We start from the raw sequence: 25,712 nt of genomic DNA, 5'->3' as shown, positions 1-25,712 counted from the left end.
TATTTATAGTGTGCCTACTATGAACAAGGGGCAAATAAAGATAACAAGACAGAGCATTAAGTACTACCAAGGGGAGAGACATATGTAATAAAATTAGCTGTAATCCAGTTAAACCTTAAGAAAGGGTAGAGAAGCAACTTAAATTGCAATCAGAGTGCAGAGGAAGACAAAAGTCTTTCCTTTCACCACTGGTATTGGCAGGATACGTGCTCATGGACACAGGCTATCCACTTGGTAGGGTAGAAAGGGGATCATGTACAATGAAAATATTTTGGATTCCCAACAGTGGACAAGGAACAGAACAAATTGATTAATACACTTTCAGAATATAAGTAAGTATAGGGTAAACTGGCAGAGTAAATTAATCCCCAAGTCTTTGAAAATGTAAGTCATCTACAAAGTATGACACAAAAGTACCATTTGTGTCCCAAGAAGAAAAAAAACCCTCTAATCTTCTTTTCTTCTTTGCCTTGTATTTCTCTTTCCCAAGCTCTGTTTTTTTCCTTCTCTTTTTCTAGTTCTGCCATACAATTAAAGTGGGTGGGATTACTGATGAATATAATGTTGTCCTGTTTTTTCTTGCAACTAGTAAAGAGGGATGCAATTGCAATATGTATAATATAGGTTTTAGAGTAATTTATATGTGGGCTCTAATCCCAGTTCTATTATTTACTTACTGGATGACCTTAGGCAAGTCTGTTGAACCTCTATCCTGCAGTTTCTTCATCTATAAAATGTTGATAATATTACTTACCTCATACCACTGTTGTGAGAATCAAAATAATAAATTATTGTGCTAGATCTTACTAAATTATAGCAGTTACCATCATCATTATTAGACATTTTGGTGGATACAGATGATGTTTTAAAGTGAATTTAAGAAAAATGCTCCATAGTATGTTTAACCTTGTGCTCAGTATTGAGTTTGGTTGGTGATGATGATACTGATGGCCACCTCCAGTGTAGGTTATGGGTGACTGGGGACAGTAAAAAGGAAAAAAAAGTGAAAACTTCTGAATAATAGCTATCAATGAGAAAAATCTCTATGAGTAGACTATCTAGTCTATGTAGGCAAATGGCAATTTCATGAAAGTGAATTTGTGTTATCGTTATTAACAGCTGGATAGAGACCTTGAAAAATTTGTTGGTGGCTACTGTTCTAGTTTCATCTAAAATTTACACTTTCAAATAGCCTATCTCTCAGTTCACTTGAAAAACTATGATATCATTTGATCTCTATCTTCATCTTAAAGAACACCCTCAGTTCTATGAACTCTTGCCCCACTGGTGCTACCTTTCTTTTGCAAGCATTGATTATGCTTCTGATTCACTAGATAAGTGAAAATGATGATGGTATCAAGAAAATGATTTAACATATAGCCCTGGGCTTCTGAACTAGACTAGATGGAAGTGCCCTACCAGGCCCTACACTTAAACATGTATGTATTAATAAGGGTAGTTTAGATATTTTCTCACTGGTTTTTCTTTTTTAAAAATTGTGATTCAGTTTATTATTTTTGTCACTAAATACAACATTATTGAGAATTCACTGAATGCACAGTAAGAAAATACGCAAAGAGATTTCACACAAAATGCGAATAGTACAGAAGACATAAGATTACGGAAGAAAACTTCTTAAAGGTAAGAGAATATACTAAACAAATTCTTTTCTGATTTAAAACACACTTTGCTTCCTGGGCAGTAACAAACAACTACATGTTGCAGCTCACTTGGGAGACAAATAAAGCTTGTAATTCCATGCTCAGGAGCTCCCATGAATGCCAGTCAGTCGCTGTATTTGGACTATCTCATTTTATTATAAAACTTAGATTTTAAGAGAACAATAAGAAAGTGGGTTGTCTTTCTCAAGTTTCTCAGACAACACCTGCTGCCCACCAGTGGGCCCCTATTTGCTTTAATTGCTAAGATACAAGATTTTGCCTTTAAGCTTTCATGCAAATCCAAGCACACAAAAGAGCAGTAGTACCGTCTCGTACATTAGATTCAGTAGAGTGAGTGGGTCTCTTGAGCCCTATTTAATCTTTTTATAAAATAATAGACAAATTTGGGGGAGTAATTACTCTAAGCTGTGTCAATCCAAAGGATAAAAAGATATATATTTTGCTGTGTGTGGAGGAGAATGGCAGCAAATAGCACCCAAAACCAAATATAATTTCTAGTAAACATACGGAGGAGAAAAATAATCCATAAACTTGATAAATGCTTTTCTATTTAGTTATCTGAGAAAGCCAGGGCACCTTCACCTATACAAATACATATGTACAAATACATATAAATACATATATATATGTATATACACACACACACATATACATATTGTATATATATGTTGTGTGTATAGGCATGCGTGTGTGTGTATACAGATACACATACATACACTTCATAATCTTTGAGGACTTGGCAGCTGGGGTGGAGGTAGGGTCTTTCTTGAAATATTTAAAAATTGTTGATTAAATTTTAGGCCATACCGGATTTGATATACTCAGACCAGATAAACCCCTAAGGATATATCCAAGCACACACACAAAATTCTGGGCATAGTCTGAAGAAAGACAGATTTAACAAATAACATTTAGTTAGTGTTCTTTTCCTTGCTGTAGGAGAAAGCACCAAGCTGGTCTCATGTATTTGATTAGGCTTTGTTACAGCTACAGATAAGACTGATAACTCTTTATTATTAGGACGATCCCAGTTGTTAGCAATGCAGTTAGCTGTTTCAAAGCCAGAAAAGATACTTGCAGCATCAAATGCCTAAATCCAATTTCTCAGTAAAATCTACAGCCCCCCTTCCAATCTCTTTTCATAACTGTTGCTAAAAATACTTTCATGAGATATTTTATCATTTGATTCATGTTTTAACTTTATAAACTAACTCATTTATAAAACCCTGGAAAATGCTCATTAATGTAATAATAAAAGAATAGATTTTTCCCTTTAATGCAACTCTCTAACACACATTCTTAAACCCCATGTCACCTGATATAGCATTTGTATTTTATCATATAACTCATGTGTATGAATGCATAGAGCTGCCATTTTTTAAACTAAAAAATATTAGTAGTTCACTGTCTTTTTGGATTTCTTTTAAGGCCTTTCAGTACAGCCAGGCTGAAGTAATAATATCTATGCATGGTTTTGTTATTATGGTAATAACAAGTTCTAGCTTATAATAATACATAGTACTTAGTTGGGACTAGGAACAATGATATACTGCTTTTTAGTAATTGGTAAATAGTATGTTTCTAATTTAACTAGAAATTAGACAGAGAAAAAAAATTTTTCATATATACAAAACATATTCTATTTAATAAAGTATATGCATAAAATTATATATTGGATAAGAAGCAAAATTAAAAAGAAAACAGCTTATAATATTCCTGGTAATCAGAGTTCCTAAATATAGAAACAACAAATGCCTTGCCATTTAAAAAAAATTAGCACACTATACAACTTTTACATACTTCAGAGGAAATAAAGATCTTGTGACACTGTTCTGAGGAATCTAATCTTCACATTTATAAAAATTGAAGGCCTAATTTTGCAAATACAACTTTCAAGCTGTATGAGCAAATTTAACTTACATGGAAGGCACAGGATGACATCACGTTGAAGAACGTACCTGTAAATTTCATAAAATCTAGTCACAAGTCACTAGAAACTTCTTAAGGAATCTCAGAACTGTTTTTAACATGATGTTCTGATTCAAACTTAGAACTGGAGAGTCTTTAGATCACAAATACAAATTGAAGTAAGAGTGAAGAGAACTGTTTCTTATTTGAATGCTACCTGCTTTATGCAGTGTTGGTTACTAAATACTCAGAGCAGATGATTAAAATTTTCTTTAACTTGAATTGTTTTCAATTTTCAACAGCTTATTCACTATATTTTTTTAGTTTGTAAAAAATGTATTTTCACATTACTATAATTTTAAAGAGTCAACCATTGAAAGAGATTTTAAAGTGAAGTCCTGCTCTATTAGCTTCCTACATTGGAATACAAGAATACAGGAAGTGCTTTCAACAGAAAGTTACATGGTCTACAGTACAACCTGTCTAGAAGACTTGCAAGGGACCAGTACAGTAACTTGGTCTCTTTGGATCAGGCAAAATCAGAGGCAATTGAAGAAGTGAGCTTTTCTTAAAATAACACATAAAAAACATTCCCTTATGAAAACGAATACTTGCTTGCACTTAGATTTAGTGCTATTGAGAAGAACTGAGGCACAACAAAACTAAGTGCACAAAGGGAAAATATCTGAAATAAAATGATTTTCAATGTGATTGAAACCTTTCACCATTAGATCTGACAATGCTGGAGAATGACTTTCTCATATTAAAGAACATTACGAACACCAGGGATGAGCCAGTCAAAATATGTCTTGTGTATAATATGTAGGGTGACCTAAAAGGGTGCTGCAGCTAAAAATTCTGATTTTCAAAATCATTTATAATTTTGATTTTTCATAAAATTATTGGCTTTTTTGCTAAAGTAAAATTAACTTCAAACCAAAAGGATGCTCTTAAAGCTCTGGAGGATTGTCAGTTTAAGAAAGATGAAAGTTTCTCATTTTCTCAAACAAGCTCTACTAGAGACACTTCTTTTCTTCATTTATGTCAGTATTAGATGTTCTCTCCACAGAATTTAAAGCATTTGGGTAGAATGTTAAAGATGATTCTTCAAAGAATAGGTGACTAGGTAAGAAGAGTAATGTTGTACTCAGAAATGATGCTGCCTTGAACTGCAATTGCTCATTAATCCTAGTCATCACGACTCTAGCAATGCGTGCCATCTACATACTTGCTGTCCTTTCGACTCTTTCATTTCAGTCCAGTGATTGAGTTCCTCTTCTCCAGAGCTGTTCAGACCTAAAGAAATCCAGCCTATCATCTCTTTTCTTTTCATGCTGCGTTTGTTGTACACAGACAGTATGAGTGTCACATCAGAGAGTTGAAATAGGGCCACTTGAAAAACAAAAGTTTCCTTGTATACTGGATTTGGCTGCCCTCTGCGGATGGATGTCTTGCATTTGGACATCTCGTGACCCATGGAATTCAGTAGAGTTAATTTAACATATGTATCTACAGAAAAAAACAACATACCACAAATATCATTTGAAACAAACTCAAAACGTCTTTCTTGTAACACTTGCTGAGAAGATTAAGTGTTTATACTTTATAAGGATATGGTGTATACCATGTTTAGTAGAAATCCAATAATTCCATTTTGATTAAATGATAATAAAATGTGACAAGTACAGAGAATGCTAAGTAGGCATAAAATCTTTTGGGGGTAATAATATCTTAACCTCACTATTTCTACATTATAGTTAGAATTTAAAGGTATACCTCATAATCCTTCCTCCACTCTCCCACCCCCATCCTTGACCTCCCACTACCCGCCCTTCCCATCCCCACCCCCGTTTAGCTTCACTAAGCAGGACATCATAGCATTAATAAACACTTAGCAAGCTCAATTAGCCACAACACTGTAAAGCATTCCACTGTGCTTTCAGAGTGTAAGAATAAACAAACGAATAGAAATGAAGGCAAATGGTAAGGAGGAAAAGAGAAAGACAAGAATGCAAAGATGACATCAAAACAGCTTAGGATGAAATGTCAAAAAAATCTCTGCATGGATGTGGTTTTTAAATATATTTTTAAAACATTTAAGGGCCAAAATGAAGCCAAATGCACTAAGGGCTCAAAGTTTAGCAAATTAAGTAAAACTTTCTCCTGGTTTCATGCAAGAATACATTTAATGTGCTTTTTGGATAGTTAAATGCTACAGGATTCCTTTTTGGCACAATTTAATGTGAAATTTTAGGTATGGTATCTTAACTATTTTCATGAATTATAAAAAAAAAAATTGATGTGATGTTTAGTGTACCACGTGAAACATAACAGTTCATTACCTGGTTACTTGGGAGATAAACCCTCTTTTCAAACAACTGTGTTTTCAAGTTCTTTAAACTCATGCAAATTATCTTCAGCATGTAGATCCATCATGTGTACTTCATATCAAAATTTCAATTAATTTTAATGAAAATTGCAATATTTCTCATGAAATATCTATTTCTACTTATGAATCAAAATATAATGAATGAAAAAATAAACCTTTAATTTAAAAAGTTTTGCTAGTTTTATAGATACTCTGAATACCATCATCCATAATCAGAGATAAATTCTAAGTTAGTTTTATTTAAAGTACCACAGATAATAAATGTGCATTTTTTCTGGAAATCAACATGGTGGACAGCTTCACTGCTGGCAAGTTTTAGGGTATTTTGTTTTTGCATGAAAAGACAACATCCAATTAGCCTCTACAGGAACTCACCTCGGATTATATAAACCTGTCCACCTATCAAGTGTTTTAGACAACAGAACAGTCCATCTGACAACAGGGGGTGGAAAGCAGTAAAAGAAATAATGACCAGATGTCAATTGTTGGGTGAAAGAGGGTCAAAGGTTAGAATTAAAGAGGAAACACTGTTCACTGGAGTGGAAGAACACAAAACTTTAGCATCTTAATTCAGGAAGAGGGTTGAAAAAAGGGTATGTTGGGTAAATTTCATGGAATGAGAATATTTAAGGTCATTGTGTAATCTTAAACAAAAATTACACTGTTTTAAAGGGGGATACCTTTATAATGATATTTTCTTGGTCTAAAGCACATTGAACATAGAATCATGCAAATTATCGGACCATAAAAGACTGAATAAAAGTCAATAAAGGATCATTATTATTATTATTTTTCTAAATTTTTAAGTTTATCCATGCAATATTTAACATTTCAAACACTTTATTTTACTCCCAATGTAATATAAAATTAAGTTATGCAAAATAAAATAGAACTACCAAAATTTTTGTTCTTGAATGTTATCACTGTTCCTTTGGGATAAAAATTGGATTAGTCAGTCTATAACATAGTTCAAAGTTTAGAACCTAGGTATATATGAAGGGTCACAGTCTTATATACAATAGACAAACTGATAAAACTGTCATATTTTACTTTATAAATACTCTACTTCATATAATTAGTTTTAATGTTGACTTATATTTACCTACTAGTTACTTCCCAGCTAATACCATGAACTGTCCTACTACTGAAGATCTAATTCTAAAATAATGGAAATTGCTATAACCTATTCTTTAACCTGATAGATCTACTCTATGTTGTGGATGCAAATCTCTCTTAACTTGTTTATTGTCCATCCCTACCTCCACCCACCCCCTGCTTCATTTTAGTTCTGATTAGTGTTCCTCTGTTTCTATCAGAGTGGGTTCAGCAAGGACAGAAAGGCAAATCTGTCATTTCATTCTGCTGCTTTCTAGCATTTCAAGTTAAAGATTTGTCAAAAAAATAAACTATTAGCTAAAGCAGGAATTGCAAACTGACAGCTTGTGGCTAAATGTAACCCCAAATAATAAACCGTGTTCAAAAATTTTGAATCCGAATGTCTTAAGGCAGGGTGTGCACCCCTGCATTTATCACAGGCCTCTCCATGCTCCTTCTCCTTCATCTACAAATTCTGCTCATTTAAGTTACTTCCCAGGCCATTTGAGTTTGCATTCCTAGTGTGGATTAATGAAGATAACCAAGTCACACTTCCAAAGCTCTTTACTCTAGTAATTGCTTTTTTCCACCCTCTGAATGTTTCCTTCTGAAAGGAAAAAGGGGACAATAATAATTCCATCCTTTTTATGTGCCTTTATCTGATTTGAGTATCACAGTTACCCTGTGAGAAACACAACCTTAATTTTACATATAAGGAAACAGCCTTAGGGAAGTTAGGTCACTCGTCCAAGGGTAGAAATATAAATCTAATTTTGGCCTTCTGACGTTTAATGAAGGGACAGATACATTGCATGATGTATGTAAGTAGTGAGGTTTCCAGTACTACTGAGGGCACACTAAATATATTTTTATGACTTTTCACTTTGATTGAAAAAATAATTTTTAGGATATTTAGAAGTAAAGTTAATTCAAGGGTGGAAAAAGTTTCCCCTCCAACAATTATTTGATACTTGGAGTGAAATATTGCTTCAAGCAAGTCTGTGAGAAATTGTTAAACAAATTTAAGGTTGCCATTATTACTCAAGATTTCCTTTCAAATTTTGAGTTTAGGCCGTTATTAACAGCTTTAATTTTAGAGAAATATAAAGAGGCTGCTACTTTCCCAGTTTATTTCTACAGATAACAATAAACAATTTTGGAGGTATACTGCGTGACAATTTCTCTGTGCATAACCTATCCCCAGCCTCCTGACCTGGAAGAGGGATAAGGAGAGAGAAGAGTGAGAGGCATATAGACAGGGCAGAGGTATCTATACCATCTAGCTTTCCTTTCCTAGCATCGAGCATAAATATCAAACTATTCCTTATTCTGTTTGTCCTGGGAAAAGCAAAGCACATTCCATTTAAGAAAAGATTCTGCTGGCAGTACTGATTTATAATTTTAAAGGAGGAAAAATGTGAAGAAACAGTTTTTTCTTAAATTGTTAAGGGAGAAAAGAAGGAAAAATATAGAAGTATACACATTAGTTCATAGTACTGCATGCAGACAGGAAACACGACATCGATCTTCAGTTAAAAACAACAGCTATAAGCATTCCTCATCATATTTGTGGAATGTTACTACCTTTAAAAAAAACCTGTAACTTTTTCTGGCATTAGAAGATAATGGCTATGATAGGGCTAATTCATTCTGCAGACGCTGAAAAAGTTAAAGTCTTGTCACCTTACAATTAATATTTTGAATTTCAGATCTTTTTACTTCCCAAATGGCTGGAAATAGAAAACATGAAACAGATTAGCTGATGATTACACCATCATTGATTGGTTAAGACTAAATGATAGGATTGAAGTCCCTACACTGAGAGTCTCATAAGTACAGAAAACATTAGAATTAAGAAAAATATTTTTCACTCACTGGGTGGTCTGTTCGCTGCCAAGTTTTTGAAGTGGCTGCCTTTTATCACTTCTGCTGATAGTCTTCCAGTTGTGGCATTATAAAGTAGGCCAATGAGAATTTCTGGAACTGAGCCATGTTCAAGAGACTGACAGGAGGATGTACTTTCACTACAGGAGACTTCTGACACGCTCATTTGGGAGTCACAGCCCTGCAATCAAAAATGAAATCTTTATAGTAGTTTGTAAAAAAAGATATATTAATAGATACATTGGTAATGCCCTATTTATTGGAATTAGGTAGATAAGTCATGATAAAAACAAGAGTTGTAAGCAAAATTCACAAAACACTAGATTAGAAATGTTCTTAGCATATTTTAGTTCCTGGATCTCTTTTCATTATACAGCAGTCAAAGGAACGACAGGAGATGAGAAGGTCTCATAAATTCTTGCATGTTTGGATACAAATCAGAGAAGATAAATTTCTTAAACTCATAGGGTCAATGAACTCTTTCCTGAATGTAAAAAAGATGTATTGACCTTAAAAGACCGACACAGATTCAGACTTAATTACATTAAATGTAAATGTCTTAACTGTCTTTTAAAGACAAAGATTGGCAGACTTTGATTAAATAAACACAAAATCTGCTACTTATAAGTCAATATGTAAAACACTGATATACAGAAATTGAAAAAAAAGGGTGGGAAAATATTTACCATGCAAATAATAACCAAAAGAAAATCGGTGTAACTACATTAGTATCAGCCAAGGTTAGCTTTAAGGCAGTAACTATTACTAGAGATAAAGAGGTACACTCAATAATGATAAAACTGCAAACTTACCAGGAAGATAAAGTAATTCCAAGTTTGCATTATTTAATAACATGGCTCAAAATAAAAGAAGCAAAAATTGTCAGAACTAGAAAGAGAAATAGGCAAATCCACAACCAGTGGGGTTGTCCACATACTCCTTTCAGTAAATGACCAAACAAGCAGGCAAATAAATACAGTAATGATGTAGAAGATTCGAATATCACAATAAGTAAAACTGACCTAATGGTAATATGCAGAACACTCCATCCTGCAACTATAAAGCATACATTTTCTCAAGCATGCAGTGGATTTTTTACAAAGATATTTATTAATATTTTAATAAACGGGAACTTCCCTGGTGGCACAGTGGTTAAGAATCCGCCTGCCAATGCAGGGGACACAGGTTTGATCCCTGGTTTGGGAAGATCCCACATGCCACAGAGCAACTAAGCCTGTGAGCCACAACTACTGAAGCCCACGTGCCTAGGGCCCGTGCTCCACAACAAGAGGTGCGCACTGCAATGAAGAGTAGTCCCCACTCGCTGCAACTAGAGAAAGCCCACGTGCAGCAACAAAGACCCAATGCAGCCAAAAACAAACAAACAAATAAATTAATTAATTAATTAATTAATTTAAAAAAGCAAATGAATTTCAAAAATGAATTTCAAATGATGGAAATCATTCAGAATGTTTTTTGAATCAGCTAGAAACCCAAACTAAGTTCTAGTGAAGAAAATTCCTATAAATTTGGAAATTAAGGATACAAATATAAATAATCCATGGGTAACTAAATGATAATGAAAATAAGTTATTTGAAAAGATTAATAAAAATAGATAAATGTTAGTCCAATTAAGAAAAAAAGAGACAAGGCACAAATGAAAAAATATCAGGAGTGAAAAAAGACACTACTACCTATTCTATAGGCCATGAAAAGATTTTTAAAAAATGAGTAAGAACAGCTTTCTTCCAACAAATTTGAAATTTTGACGAAATGGACATATTCCTAGAATAGTACAACTAAGCAAAATGGACACAAGAAGAAATAGAATATCTGAACAGTCTTACTGAAGAAATTGAATTTGCAATTAAAAACCTTTCCAAAACCAACAAAATAAAACTCAAAAACTTTAGCTGCATGGCTACAATAGTGAATTCTAAATAATAATATTAGTCTTATGCAAACTCTTTCAGAAAACAGGAAAAGAGGAAACACTCCCCAGGTTCCTGTAAGAAACTAGCAAAACCTTAAAACAAAACCTGACAAGGACATTATTAAAAAATTACAGGATTTTCTCATTCATAAACTTAGATTCAAAACTCTAAATAAACGCTGAGCAAACCAAATCGAGCAACATGTAACATCATACTTAATTTTTTTTAATGTTTCCCCTTTGAAATTGGGGATGTCACAATGATGTCAACTATTACCACTTCTAATCAGCATTGCACTGGAGATTCCAGCCAGTGAAGGTCCTAGCCTTATGAAAGGCAATAAAATGAAATAAATGAAATGAAATAAAAGGTGTAATGACTTGGACTGTCCTTATGTGCATACTATATAGTTATGCACACGTGAAATCTAATCAACTCCACAGAGGTATTACAGTTGCCTGCAAAGGTAAAATTTAAGAATCCATATATTGCTATATACCAGGAACAAATCCTAAAATAACATTTATTTCAAAATAACATTTATTACAACATAAAATATAAAATATCTAGGAATAAATGTACAAATGACATGCAAGGACTCTATACAGAAAACTATGACTATTATTGAGAGAAATTTAGAAGTGCTATATATACTATGTTAATGAATTATAAGGTCCAATTTTGCAATACTGTCTCCAAATTGATGGATTAAATGCAATCATAATCAAGATCTCAACAGGTTTCTTTGTGGAACTTGACAAGCTAATTCTAAAATGTATGCGGTATATATATACAATGAAATATCATTTAGTCTTAAAAAAGAAGGAAATCTGCCATATGTGAGAACACGGATGAACCTGGAGGACATTATGCTAAGTGAAATAAGTCAGTCACAGAGAAATACTGTGTGGTTCCATTTATATGCGATATCTAAAATAGTCAGTCATAGGAGCAGAGAGTAGAATGGGGGTTGCTAGGGGCTGGAGGCGGGGGAAATGGAGAGTTGCTGTTCAATGGGTGTAAAGTTTCAGTTCTGCAAGATGATTAAGTTCCAGAGATCTGCTGTACAACATTATATCTACAGTTAACAATACTGTACACTTAAAATTTGTTAAAGGGTAGATATCATGTTAAATGTTCCTACCACAATAAAAATAATAAAATAAATTACAAGATAGGAGGCTCTGCTCTACTGAGTATCAAAATTTATAATAAAGGTACATTATTTAAGACAATGTGATAAAACAATGTCTAAGAGACTGTTAAATAGAAAGTCCACTAATTAATCCATGCATAATAGACAGTTAATTTACAACAAAGGTGGAACACCTCTGAAACACATATACTTCACAATGAGCTCAAATCCCAAATATGTAAAGAATACCTATAAATCAATAAGACAAAGACAACACAATATAAAAACACTTGACAGATACTTGAACCAGCACTTTCACAAAAGAATGGTCAATAAATATGTGAAATGATGTTCAACTTCATTACTAATTAAGGAAAAGGAAATTAAAACCATGAGTTAACACTACACAACAAATAGCTGGGCTAAAACAATAGTGTGGTGAGGACACGGAGAAATGGGAAGTCTCATATTCCAATGGTTATAGTGTAAAGTGGTATGTTTTTTTAAAATGTTAAAAATACACATACCATAATACCTGTCAATTCCATATGTATACATCTCGATCAGGAATATGTGCAATGTTTACCAAGAGACATATGAAAGTACGTCCATATAGCATTATTTATAATGACCCCAAAGAGTGGAACGGATAAACAATTTGTGGTGACTTCATATAATTCAGCAACTATACTGTACATACAGTATATATACACTATACAGCAATGAAACTAATTATAACTACATTTACAAACATGATTTTGGGTGCAAAATGCTGAACCTAAAAGGATATTTAGCTGTATGGTTCCATTTATGTAAATTTCAACAACAAAAAACCAAAACAAAAACCAAATAAAGACCAGGCAAAACTAAACCATAGTATTTCAGATGCATGAATAGGTGGTAAAACTATAAAGAGAGCAAGAAAGTGATTAATTTAAAAGTCAAAATTCTGGTTAACTCTAGGGGTGGGGAGAGAAGAAATAGTGATTAGGAAGGACATGGGGGCTTCTGAGGGGTACTGGTAATGTTTTATTTCTTGACCTGGATGGTAGTTAGATGGGTTGTACATTTCTGCCTTTTACACTTTTCTACTATGTGTTTGGTTTCACAAGAAAAAAGGTTTAATGAAAAGAATTACATGATACAAGGATACAACATATACAAATTGACAATAATAAAAATGTTTAGGACTTTCTTTGAACATTCCTAAAGGGATTCACTCCATGAGTTAAAAAAAAAAAAAAAGACTATAATACTATTTTCTATAACAAGTTTTTAGATTTAAAAATTACAGATTTAGATTTTTAGATTTAAAAAATCTAAAAATGTCTTATACACGTCTTCAAGTTTGAATCTAGGTTGGCCTATACAAGTAATCAAGGAGAATTAATACATACTTGGTGACTGAATTAGCTCATGGGACTAATATTCAGAGGGATAAAAATCTCATATTTTCAAATCTAACTCTAAACCATAGAGGAGAAAACCAAAAGGAAGATAAATCTTATATTCCTAAATCATGGGTACACAAAACACATAGTTTGGTATGTTTTCATGACAGTTGGAGGAGAAAACATAATTTTAGTAAGTTTCAATTAGGATATATCATCACTTATGAAAATAGTGTCAAAAACATGCTCAAGCACATTTGGTGCATTTGCTACATTAGGCTATTATACTAGCAGCATCTGTTAGAATACTGTGAAATACATTTTTCATAGTATAGCATTTTTCATATTAACCTACTGTCAGATAATAAGATGTGAATCTAATATTTTCTTATCAACACAGAGGTCATATTGCCAATTTTGTGCAACAAAGTGATGTCCCGAGAAAGTCTTGGGAAAGGTCTTTCTTGCTCCTAAGAAAAACAGCTAACTTATCTCCTTGCTTTACTGCTGCAAAAATGTCCTTGTCTCTAAGCCCAACAAAAAAAAGCAAGAGTGGTAAGATTCTTGGCGATCACATTCTATTTTAGTAAGCCCAGCTGAAATACAGTAGTATTTAACAGAAAAAAAAAAAAAACACCCCAAAAACCCAAAAAACTATTGTCTGAAGAGTTCATTCTGAATTTATACCTTAGAAAGAGTGCTAATCTCATGGTCTTTCTACTGCCATCAGTGTAACTGCCTATCCAGGGTTGGTATAGGTGTGGCAATCCAAGGGGATCACTGATTACAACGAAAGCAGTACAGAATAACTATATAAATAGAGTAACTGCAGTAAAGACAAATTAAATACAGATACTATGTACTCAAGTGGCATCTTTCCTCCAACTATTCCTCAGGGCATGCTGCTCGGTTCAGTGTGTATTCAGGAATCTCTACCTACTCTCACTGCAGACCCCATCATTAATTTATAATTGAGGCTTCCCTAGGTGGCAGTAACTGCAGATGATTAACCCAAAGTCAAACAAATCCCAATCATAATTGGGTCTACTTAAAGGAATCGTCCCATAGCCTCCCTAAAGTAAAAGTATAACTTCCTCCCATCTAACATAATACTTTATTTCTTTTTTAATACTTCTTCTCTTTCCTCCTGAGTCCTCTGCCCTAGGGTGAAGGATTATAAGCAATTCTGTAAAAGTAGAAAAAAAATTATTTAATTTTTCAGTAAAGTGAATAAACTCTATACAATGTTTACCATAAGCAGAATTAGTACTTATGACAGCCATTACATGTCTTTAATGGTGCTAATAGGTTAAAACCAGGTCGGAACTTGTAAATATAGAAAGAAAAACGTAAGATTGAAAATACAACAGAACTCCTATTAAGTAAACGTATGGGGCTTTTTATTAGTACTAAACTGACTCCACCTTACTTGTAACCACTTCTACTCAGTACTTTTAAGGTAAAACTGCTGAACTCTACAATGATAATTATTATGAATTTGAATATTTTCTGTTGAATTTATTTTTCACTGTGGCTAGAAGAAATTTTCTGCTTTTTAAGGTAATTTGACCCAAAATGCTTCCATTATACTTTCCTGGAAATGGAGTGATGAGGGCGCTGAAGTGTAACCAGAGGGCGGCCACCTGCTGCAAACCTGGTGAGCGGCATCTCCAATAGCGGTGCTCGCTCCTCGGGGGCCCTTCCCTAGCCCCAAGGCACCGAGTGCCTATCAGACAAGGTAAGGAGGAGATAACCAGAGGCAACTTCAGGAAGGAGAAAGCAAGAACAGCATAGCTGCTCCAAACCTTACCCCCCTTCCACTTCCACGCCCTCCCCAATCCAGTGTAAAGGAGAGCCATTCTGTATTTTGGTAGGGGTAAAAACACACCCATTGACTCTAAAGGATAACTTACTGGGATGAGCAGTGGATGGGTGGATAGTTTAAATTTCAGAGTGGTGTTGGAATCAGGATGCTTTTGGTTGCAAGTGACAGACAGTGGCTACTGGCGGGGGAAGAAGTGGCCCTCCCAGGAAGGGTCTGCCCCAAAGCAACAGGGTACAGAGGCCATCAAGAGCTCCCAACCAAAAACACAGGAGGGACAGAAACAGAAAGCATCCAAAAGTAAGGACAGAGATCTGGATGGCAGCAGCAAGCCCTCCTGCCGTCTATGGGCCCCTGCACTTCCACTAGGATTCAGCCTGCAGAACATCAGTCTGTCTCCCTCCCTCCAGGGAAGCCTGGTGCTGAGAAGCTTCAGGCACTTAACCACCAAACTGCTACCAAATTTAACTGGCTTAAAAGACACAAGGGAATTTACTGGCTTCTGTAATATAACAGTTAATACAAGGGTAGCTTCAGGTGCTCACTGATCCAGGCTTCAACCCATGTCACTAGGAAACAGTTCTCCTCCATTCCTTGGGCTTGTTTCCCAAATTTGGCTTTATTCTCAGGTAGACTCTTCGCTCCAAGTTGCCAGGGTTTTCAGTGGCTCTGAGTGTTGTGGGAAAGAGGAAGACAGCATCCTGATTGCTCCCACCGAAACCCTAGAACTCACTAGTTAAGGCCCGTGAGATCTAATTCTGGGCTTTGGAATGAAGTCACTTCAGCCAAAGTACAGGAGCAAGTTGGTCTCCCAAGCAAAATCTGGATACTGTGGCCACAGAAGACATGGACGCTAGGCAGAAAAAAACAGATGTCTACTACAGAGCCTATTCAACTGACTTGTTTGCCCTGCTTCTTTTCCCCTTGGCCTTCAGTAAGGACTATCACCCCTGCTACTGAGGGGTTGCACCAATTGTGGCTACTTCCCTCTGTCTCTTTGCTGGGTTTGGTCTGAGGGCCTTAGCCTTGCAAGAGCCAAGGAAGAGGGAAAGATGGTTCAGTGAAAGGGAATGTTACTACACTCAGTGAACATAGTACACCTGATATACAGGTTAGCTAATGAAGAGTGGAAAAAAAAGTAGAAAATTCTCACTTTCTCTTTCATACAGAAAGTTGTTTCATATTAACACTGAAAACTTATTGATAAGATTTAAAATACAGCAAAAATTGTAAAACAAATAAAAACAAAATCTTTTCTTTTACTAATGTTTGAATATATCATCACGGAGAAATGGTCATAAAAACTCCTGCTCTTATCAAAATTTCTGTATGTATATATAGGTACGTATACACATGCACATATTATTTTTTGCTACATTCAATATGAACATATTTAAATTGGCACTTCTGCACACATGCTTGTGAGATTGGTTTATAAAAGTTTATAAAATTGGTTTAAAAAGTTTATAAAATTTTCCCCATGCTCTCAAACAACTCCTATGCTATATAAACTATTTCAGAGGATGAAAAGGAAAAGTACCCAGCTTCTCTTTTGAGATGTATAATTTTGACACTAACTAGACAAGAAGAACATAAAATTATAAACCAATCTCACTTAGAAACATATGCAGAAACCTCAAGTTAAACAATGTTAAATTGAATTCAGAAAAAAATGCACATATATATGTGTGTGTGTGTGTGTGTATGTATATATATACACATTTCATCAAATAGATATTATTCCAGGAAAGTTATTTGTTCATTGAAGTTGGGTAAAACTTGCCTTTGAGACTCAACTATCTTTTTTTCTTTCTCTTTCTTTTATGAGAATCTTTTTGACGACTGATTGAATTTCTTAACGGTAATGTCATTTCATGTTTTCTATTATTCCTAAATCAGTTTTTAGAAATTTATGTTTCCAAAAAAATTGCTCATTTCATCTAAGTTTCCAAACTTATTTTTCTAGAGTTATTCTCTTTATGATTCTGAAATTTCGACTGAATTGATGATTATGTCCTCCTTTTCATTTAATGTAATGTTTTTCTTTCCTGATCTATCTCCAGAGGTTTACTTATCAGCAACTTAAAAAACCCAGCTTTTGTTTTTTAAACCTCTTTACTTTTTTTCTTTCATTAACTTCTCCTTGTTTTCCTTTTGTAACTTCCTGAGTTGAAGACTATTTAGCTCATCGATTTGCACTCTTATCTTCTTACAAATATATTTAAGGCTATACATTTCCCTATAATATTGTTTTATGTGTATGCCGTAAATTTAATAGTGTTCTCATTTTGTCTGATTCTAAATATTTCTAATTTCCATTATGCTTTTTTCTCTGACCCTGAGTTAATTTAGAGAGTTTTTTGTTTGTTTGCATATCTAGATATATAGATTTGAGGGGTGGTATCTTACCTCTTACTATTCTACTCCTCAGTCTTGGAATTCTAGCTAAATGGGCCTCCTTGCTCTTTCCTGAAGACAACACATGTACTCTGGGCTCTGGGGACTGGCTGTTCCATCTGCTTGCAATGTTCTTTCTCCAGATATGCAAATGACTAAGCCTTCCTCTCTTCCAAGTCTTTGCCCACATATTACATTGTCTCCAGTGACCTCTTATTTAAATTAAAACTCCTTTCCAACTAGCATTCTTGATCCTGCGCACTCGGTTTCTTTTACCCATAATACGTATAACCTTCTCACATACTATTTACTATATTTATTACCTTTACTGTATCTCAAGTCTCCCCTCCCCGCTAATGAATTAAAATTCCATGCAGGTCAAAATTTATTTCTGCTTTTCATTAATGTACACCAAATAACTAGAACGACGTCCAGCATGTAGTATGTGTGTGTGCCCCAGATAGTTTTGAATGAATTTTTAATTTCAATCCAATGTGGTCAAAGAACAAAGTTGACATGATATTGACTCCTTGATATTTGTGGAGACTTCCTTTGTGGCCTGGCATATATATGGTTGACATTTGTAACTGTTCTACATAGGCTTACGTTTATTAAGTAGAGGTCCCACATAAATACATTAAATTAAACTTAAGTGTTACTCAAATTTTTCATATCTTTGCTAGTATTTTTCTGCTTGATCTGTCTCTGCTTATTTAGATATTCTACATACTTAATAATCTCTCGGCTCACCATCTTATTTCTTCCTTTTGAATTCAGTGCTCTTCATACACAAGTATATGCTTTAGTAATTATCCCAGCAATGAGCTATGAGTGCTAAACTCTCCTGGTCTTTGCCTGAAAATATCTGGAGTTTACCCCCTTCCTTAGCAGTAATTTAGGTGGCTATAGTATTCTAAGTTCGTAGTTTATTTGCCTTGAAACCTTACAGATATTATACCAATGCCGTTTGGTATTCAGGGCTGTTGAGAAGCTTTCTGTTAGACAGTTGTTGTTCCCTTTCCTTATCTTTTTCTCTGTGGTTACTTTTATCATTTTGTCTTTGGTGTTTCATCCTATCACTGTAATCTTTATAGGTGTGGATTCATTTTTGATAATCCTGCTTATGAGCACCTGCACTTTTTCAATCTGATGATCTATGTACTTCAAATGTTGCCTCTCACTTTGTCTAGTCTCTCACTCTGGAGTTTTTATAAGAAAATATACTTAACCTTCTCATTCTACCCTTCATTCTCCTTACCCAGGTATTCATATTTTTCATTGATTCTATTTTTAATGACTCTATTTTTGCATTCCAGAAGTTCCATATGGTCATTATTTAAATCTGCCTCTTTTCCCGTATTGTCTTGTTCTTTCCTTGTGGTTTCTGTTACTTCTTTTAGCTCTTTATTCATTTTAAGCATATTTATTTTATAACCTCTTTCACAGTGTTCTATTAGTTCATGTCCTAGAAATGCCAACCTATCTATCTTTTGGGTCTGCTGTCATTCATGATGGATCATTTCTTTCTGCTTATACTCTTTTTTAATGTGAGTTCATCTTCAAGGGGGATTGTTTTTTCTGTGGGAATTATGTATTACCTAGGTTTGGCTACTTGAACAAAATAGGATGTTATGTAAGGAAAGAACTAAGAAGTAATGGGAACAGTAGACTGGTAGAAAATCAACAGTAAATATTACACCTTCATATCTAGTATTTATATTCTCATTTATTTAATAATTTTTAGAAATACTCTTATTCATCTCACAATCCTGATTTAATTTATTTGTGACCAGACTTCAGGCTACTTGCAAAAAAGTAATCAATAGACCAAATACTGTTTTATCTTACTGAAGGAAACAGAATTGAATAGAAACAAAACAATTTTGGAAGTCAGCAGTGTAAGAGTTTATTGAATGTCTATTCTGTACAAAGCACTGTTCTAGGGGAGAGATGAATTGATTTTAAGGCAGACTATGATGTCTTGAAAGGTTTATACGAGAATACAGGTAGATGTGATAAACTCTGGGATATCAGAAACTATATTCCTGAGAAGAGATTTTGAAGTAGGCCCCAAAAGGATTTCAAAAGGCACAGGGAAGGAAGGGCATTTTAGACAGTGTGATGAGCTAAGGCCCAAAAGTTGATAGCATGTTTGGTAGATAAATTGATCTGGTGTAGCTGATGCATGTGGGGAGAGGGGTGGAAGATGTAGCTCTAGGAATAAGGTTGAAGCCAAATTTTACTCACTTAACTAGGTGAACATTTCCATCATAAACTTACTATACTGCACTTACTAACTGTTGCTCTGTCTTTCCTGCTAGACTGTTGAGGGTAGAACCTTTGTTTTATTCATCTCTTATGTCCCCAAATTAGTACAGTATCTCTTTTTTAGCAAGCACTTAATAAAGATTGTTTAAGGAAAAGAATAAGTTGTGAAAAACATGAAATGCGGGAGTGAGAAAAACTGGACCTGCTCTACAAGCAGTGGAGAGCAAGAGAGGCACAGTGAACTAGGAGCAACATCTCAGGTCTACATCTCAGAAAAATAACGTAAGGCCAAACACGCACATGACTGAGTGCTTGGGCAGAAGTCACAAGTTACTTTGTTGGGCTAGTGACAGATAGGTCTTTCCTTGAGAAGCACTCGTAGTCTGTCTTTGTGTATATTTTACCTCTTAAGCAAAAAATTGCAATTTTTTACCCTGGAGGAAAACACAGGCTTTAAAAATATCTGATTTATTATAATTATAATTTATTTAGAAATAAATATAATTTATTATAATTATTATTGGAGATTTAGAAACATGTTAGAGTGGGTGTAATCATGTAAGATTTTTGTAACCTGACAGCTTTAGCACATGTTAAGACCTAGGGCTTTTGTTTCAAAATTAATGTAGCTGACTTCTCTGTCTTCTTACTGATCTATCATATTTCTGAAAACTGCGAAAGCTTTCTTTCTCTAAGGTATCTGAGTCATGGAAACATATATTGTATTGCTAAGGTAGTACAGACTCTGCACCCCAGAAATGCCCTCACATACATACCCAGGGGAGGTGTGAGCTTTTTAAAGTTGGACACTAACCTAACAGAGTGTTAGAACCACAGTTATTCCTATGCAAGTCAGTGTATTCCAAATGTGTTAAAGCTTCCCTTTAAATAATTTGTTTTGAATGAGATGATCTGAATCTGTGTTTTTAATAGAAATATAATTTTTTTTTTACTATTGGAAACTGAAATACAATGATAATTGTAAAACTACAGCCCAAAATTATTACAAAATGCCTCCTAAGTTTTGGGTTATATTCTGTTATCCAAAGGCTACTGGTTTTCTAACTGTGGTTAATGGACTCTATTGAATTTCATTTTTAAAATATATTTTTAACTATTTAAAAATTAAATAATAGCTATAGATGCACATAAATGAGTATTAAAATAGGTGATACAGTGTACTCGTAAGGAAAGCAAACCTTGGAGTCAGACTACCAGGGTCTGTCAGTTATGGAATGTGACTTTAGGCAAGGTACTTAGCATCTCCATGCTTTAGTTTCTTTATCTAAAAAACACAGAATAACCGTCAACTTTCTTACACCAATTGTTAACATATTAGAGAACACCAGTGCATTTCTGTATTGGAGATTTAATTTTGTATTTTGGACTAAAGATTCACCTGCCATTTCTGTTTATTGAGACGTATTTGAAGATTGCAGAGCAAACTGTTTTTTAAAAAGTTACCATTTGTAACTCCTTATCTGTGTGAATCAGACTTATCTTTTTGTTGTGTAATATTTAAAAAAGAAATAATATGGATTTAATTTCAGAGCTGAAACAAGGCTAAAACATGTTATCAGCTACTGTATAATTGTGAGTATCTGTGCTTTGAAGTAAGACAGTGGGTTTTCATGTAAACTCTGACATTTTGCCATCTGTATGACCTTGGAAATGTTTTAAAATTTCCTTGATACTCAATTTCCTTATTTATAAAAGGAAGACAGAAATAGTACTATCTCAAAAATTTTATTCTAAATTTTTTGTTAAAGAAACAGCTCCCTTATTTTTGGTGTTTGATGTTATAAATAAATATTATAAGGTAAGATTTCTGTTAGTAAAATCACTTTATATATTTGGGTTACCAATAATATTTCATTTGAAATAAAGGATGTGAATGCTTGAAAAACTTGAAAAACCATGTACCACACTGTCTTTATATCCTTCTGTTTCTGAATGGTCCTTTCAAATGACCAAATTTTAAACATTATAAGACTGTGCTGCCCCCTGCTGACCCAGTTTCTCCAATATGTAATATTCTGAATCTTCTGAGAAGTCAAAACTTATATTTTAGTATTATAGTTAGGTAACCCTACAGTAGGCTGCAAGGCTATAATAATGCAGATGCTAAAATAGTGAATATAGCGCTAAACAATATATGAAATTTGTCAATTACTTAAGTACAAACAATCTGATAGTGGGAACAAATAACAGAATAATATACTCCCAATTTGCATAATATTTAACAAATTTAGATATCCCATTCCAAGTAACCTCTACAATTGCTATTGTTTAAAGTGCTGCTGACACCTTGTGGAAAATTAGCAAAATATGTACATTTTGGCTTAAATTAAATCTTCAGTAATTATTTCCCTGATTCTTTCACTGAATTAACAATTTGAATTAGCAATTTGATCTTTATTTGCCCATGTTAGAATAGAATTTATATTCTGGATAGTTGCAATGCACAGAAATTATACTTTCTATGCTAGAAATCTTAGGCATCTTCTCCCTTTTAAATCTCACATATCCAACCAAACACATCTTGGTGGTTTTTCTTCCAGAAATCATCTCAAAATTGGTTCGTCCTTACTATAAAAACTTCTCTAAGAGAGTGTTATCACCTAGTAATGCAAAGAATACTTGACAAAAAATCAAAAGAGCTGAGAGCAATGCTACCTGTTACTAGCTCTAAAACTCTGGGTAACTTACCTATCCAGAGTCTCACTCTTCTCCATTATAAAATACAGATTCTTGTTCATGGCCTGTCCAGTTATAAGGTTATATGAGCTAACATCTGATAAGTGTTTTGAAAATAGACCACTACAAGAAGACTTTATTTCTACAATGCAACAGCATCTTAATTAGCTTTCGCCCATTCTGATGCTTCTTGTACACCATGATCTATGCACTCTGTCATGGGTACATGGAGTGAGAAACGGGGGATGTGAAGGATGGGGAGAGAGCAGGCAAAGGAGAAGTCTCCAATGTTCAATTAGGTCATCCTCCTGGTCCACTCAGTCTGTTACTTACTTTTGATTCTTTGAACTTTTGGCCTTGTAGCTCTCTTCTGATAATGTTATTAGATTTTACTTAATTGGATGACCATTTTGAGTCCACTTACTGCACTCTGTGTCACCAATCTCCATGCCAGGGCAAAGACATGAGACACTGGTAAACTAGATGTCTATAAAATTAGCTTTGACAGTGACATACTTCTACTCAAAAATACTTAAGAGGAGAATGGTGAAGTAAGGACCTCTGACAATCTGTTCCTCCATAAAAGCAATAAGAATACTGGCAAAAACTGTTAAAATCAATGTTTTCAGAACTGTAAATCAGCCAAACGTTTGCAATGATCCAAAAAGTATTTATTCAAGAAAAGTGGCTGTAAACCAAGCTTCGGGGCATTTTAAATTTACCCTATTCCCATCTCCCTCTCCCCAGTTCCATGATAGCCTTGAAAACTAACAGCCTCACAACTGTGGTAGCTGTGAAAACGAGCAGTCTAGCTGACACTGGAAGGGTAAGAAAAGGTTTGGAGCTTCTCCAAAGTCTGATTACCAGAGAACTATCATTACTTGAGTTGTCTTTCAAGTCCCTGAAAAGCTCCATTCTCAGGCTTTGTTTTGATTCGACCTTTCTTAGAGCCTAATATAGGTGTACAGTACAGCTGTATCCTTAGGATGTTTGTTGGAAACAATCAGTGGCAATTGTTTAACATCACAGCCTCACAAGAAAGCAGTATCAACTAGGGCTAACAAGAGGTTGACAGAAAAACTTACAAGGAAAATCTTGGGAATGAGAGGTTCATAGGGCAATTCAATAAATTCTAACACATTCCTAGGAATCTAAAATCCATGCACATATGTAAGACTATGCATATGCCTAAGAAAGACCTAAGAAGGTAATAAACTCTCATGTCTAGCTGACCTTGAGGCTTTGTGCATGCAATGGAGTGAAAGCTAAGACACAGTTGTAAACTTAACACTGGAGCACTGAAAGCATGCCCCAAGAGCAAAAAAAACAAAAAAACAAAAAAACAACAACAGCAACAGCAGCAGCAGCAGCAACAACTTCCAAAGTTGAAACATTATATTATTTCTAAATGTCCAGTTTTCAAAAAAAATTACAAGCCATGCAAAGAAAAGAGGAAAATATGGCTCCTACAGAGGAGAAAAAGCAGTCAGTAGAAACTGTCCTGAGGAATCCCAGATATTGGACTTAACAGACAAGATTTTAAATCAGCTCTTTTAAATATGTTCAAAGAACTAAAGAAAACTATGTCTAAAGAGTTAAAGAAAAGTATGAGAACAATGTCTCACCAAATAGAGAATATCCATAATGAGATATAAAATATTAAAGAAAAACACAGAAATTCTGGAGTTGAAAAGCATAATAACTGAAATAAGAAATTCAACAGAGGGGTCAACAGCAGATTTGAATTAGCAGAAGAATTAGCAAATTTGAAGATAAGTCAACTGAGATTATCCAGTTTTTATCCAGTCTGAGTGGAAGGAAAAAGAAAATAATCAAGAAAAGGAAGAGAGCCTCAAAGACCTGTCAGACACCATCAAGCATTCCAGCATATGCATAATGGGAGTTCCAGGAGGAGAGAAGACAGAAAGGTACAGAAAACATTTGAAGAAATAATGACTGAAGACTTCCCAAATTTGTTGAAAAACATTAATATACACATCCAAGAAGCTCAACAAATTCCAAGTAGGATAAACTAAAAGATATTCACACCAAGACACACAGAGTCAAACTGTAGAAAGTGAAGTAGAGAGAACCTTGAAAGCAGTAAAAACAACCAATTCATCTCATACAAGGTATCCTCAATGAGATTAATAGCTGACTTCTTATCAGAAATCATGGAGGCCAGGAGAAAGTGTAATGACATATTCAAAGTGCTGAACTGAAAATCCAGTAAAACTACCCTTCAAAAATGATGGAGAAATTAAGAAATTTCCAGATAAACAAAAACGGAGAGAATTCACTACTAATACACCTGACTAAAAGAAATATTAACAGGAGTCCATTAGGCTGAAATGAAGGGACACTAGACAATAACTTGAACCACACAAAGAAACAAAGAGCATCAGTAAAGGTAACTACATAGGTAAATATAGAAGTCAGTATAAATGTATTTTAGTTTGTAACTTGTGATAGGCTGATATAATGCTTCCCCTGGCCCTAAAAGGTCCACATCCTAATCTCCAGAACCTATGAATATTTTACCTTATATGGCAAAAGAGACTGTAGATGTGATTAAGTTAAGGATCTTGAGATGGGTTATTATCCTGGATTATCTGAATGTACCCAACGTAATCACAAGGGCCCTTATAATAGGGAGGCAGAAGAGCAAGAGGCAAAGAGAGAGAGAGCTATATGAAGATGCTATGCTGCTGGCTTTGAAAATGAAGGAAGGGGCCATGAGCCAAGAATGCAGATGGCCTCTAGAAGTTGAAAAAAGGAAAAAAATAAAAAGCAAAAAGATCCTTCTCTGGTGCCTCCAGAAAGAACACAGCCCTGCTGATACATTTTGGACTTCTGACCTCCAGAACTGTAAGATAATATATTTGTGTTGTATTAAGTTTGTGGTAATTTGTTACAGCAGCAACAGGAATATAATACATAACTCTTTTATTCACTATCTAATTTAAAAGACATGGAATAACTATAAAATTTGTTGATGAACTTATAATGTATAAAGATGTAATTTGTACGACAATAATAACATAAAGGAGAGGGGAATGGAACAGAGCAAAGTTTCTGTATACTATTGAAATTAAGTTGGCATTAATTT

The 25,712-nt window shown here is 34.3% G+C and overlaps 1 protein-coding gene across 3 annotated transcripts in view; it reads right to left on the bottom strand.

Annotated features, from left to right (window-relative positions):
• Window positions 1-470: 470 nt before the first annotated feature.
• The window catches only part of SYT14 (synaptotagmin 14), a 273,225-nt gene continuing 247,983 nt past the window's right edge, over window positions 471-25,712 (bottom strand). For 2 of the 3 annotated variants that reach the window (XM_082400111.1, XM_082400112.1), the window contains 2 exons: window positions 8,950-9,139; window positions 471-5,099 (listed from right to left, as the gene is read on the bottom strand). In XM_082400111.1, coding sequence (XP_082256237.1) covers window positions 4,786-5,099; window positions 8,950-9,139 — 504 coding nt within the window. In that variant the 3' untranslated portion in view covers window positions 471-4,785. Of the gene's footprint in view, window positions 5,100-6,354; window positions 6,412-8,949; window positions 9,140-25,712 lie in introns of all 3 variants that reach the window. The other variant, XM_082400110.1, reaches the window with a different exon arrangement.

Source organism: Balaenoptera borealis, assembly GCF_965194805.1.
Source record: "Balaenoptera borealis genome assembly, chromosome: 1".
Classification (NCBI taxonomy): Eukaryota; Metazoa; Chordata; class Mammalia; order Artiodactyla; family Balaenopteridae; genus Balaenoptera; species Balaenoptera borealis.
This window is presented reverse-complemented; position numbering and strand designations above follow the sequence as displayed.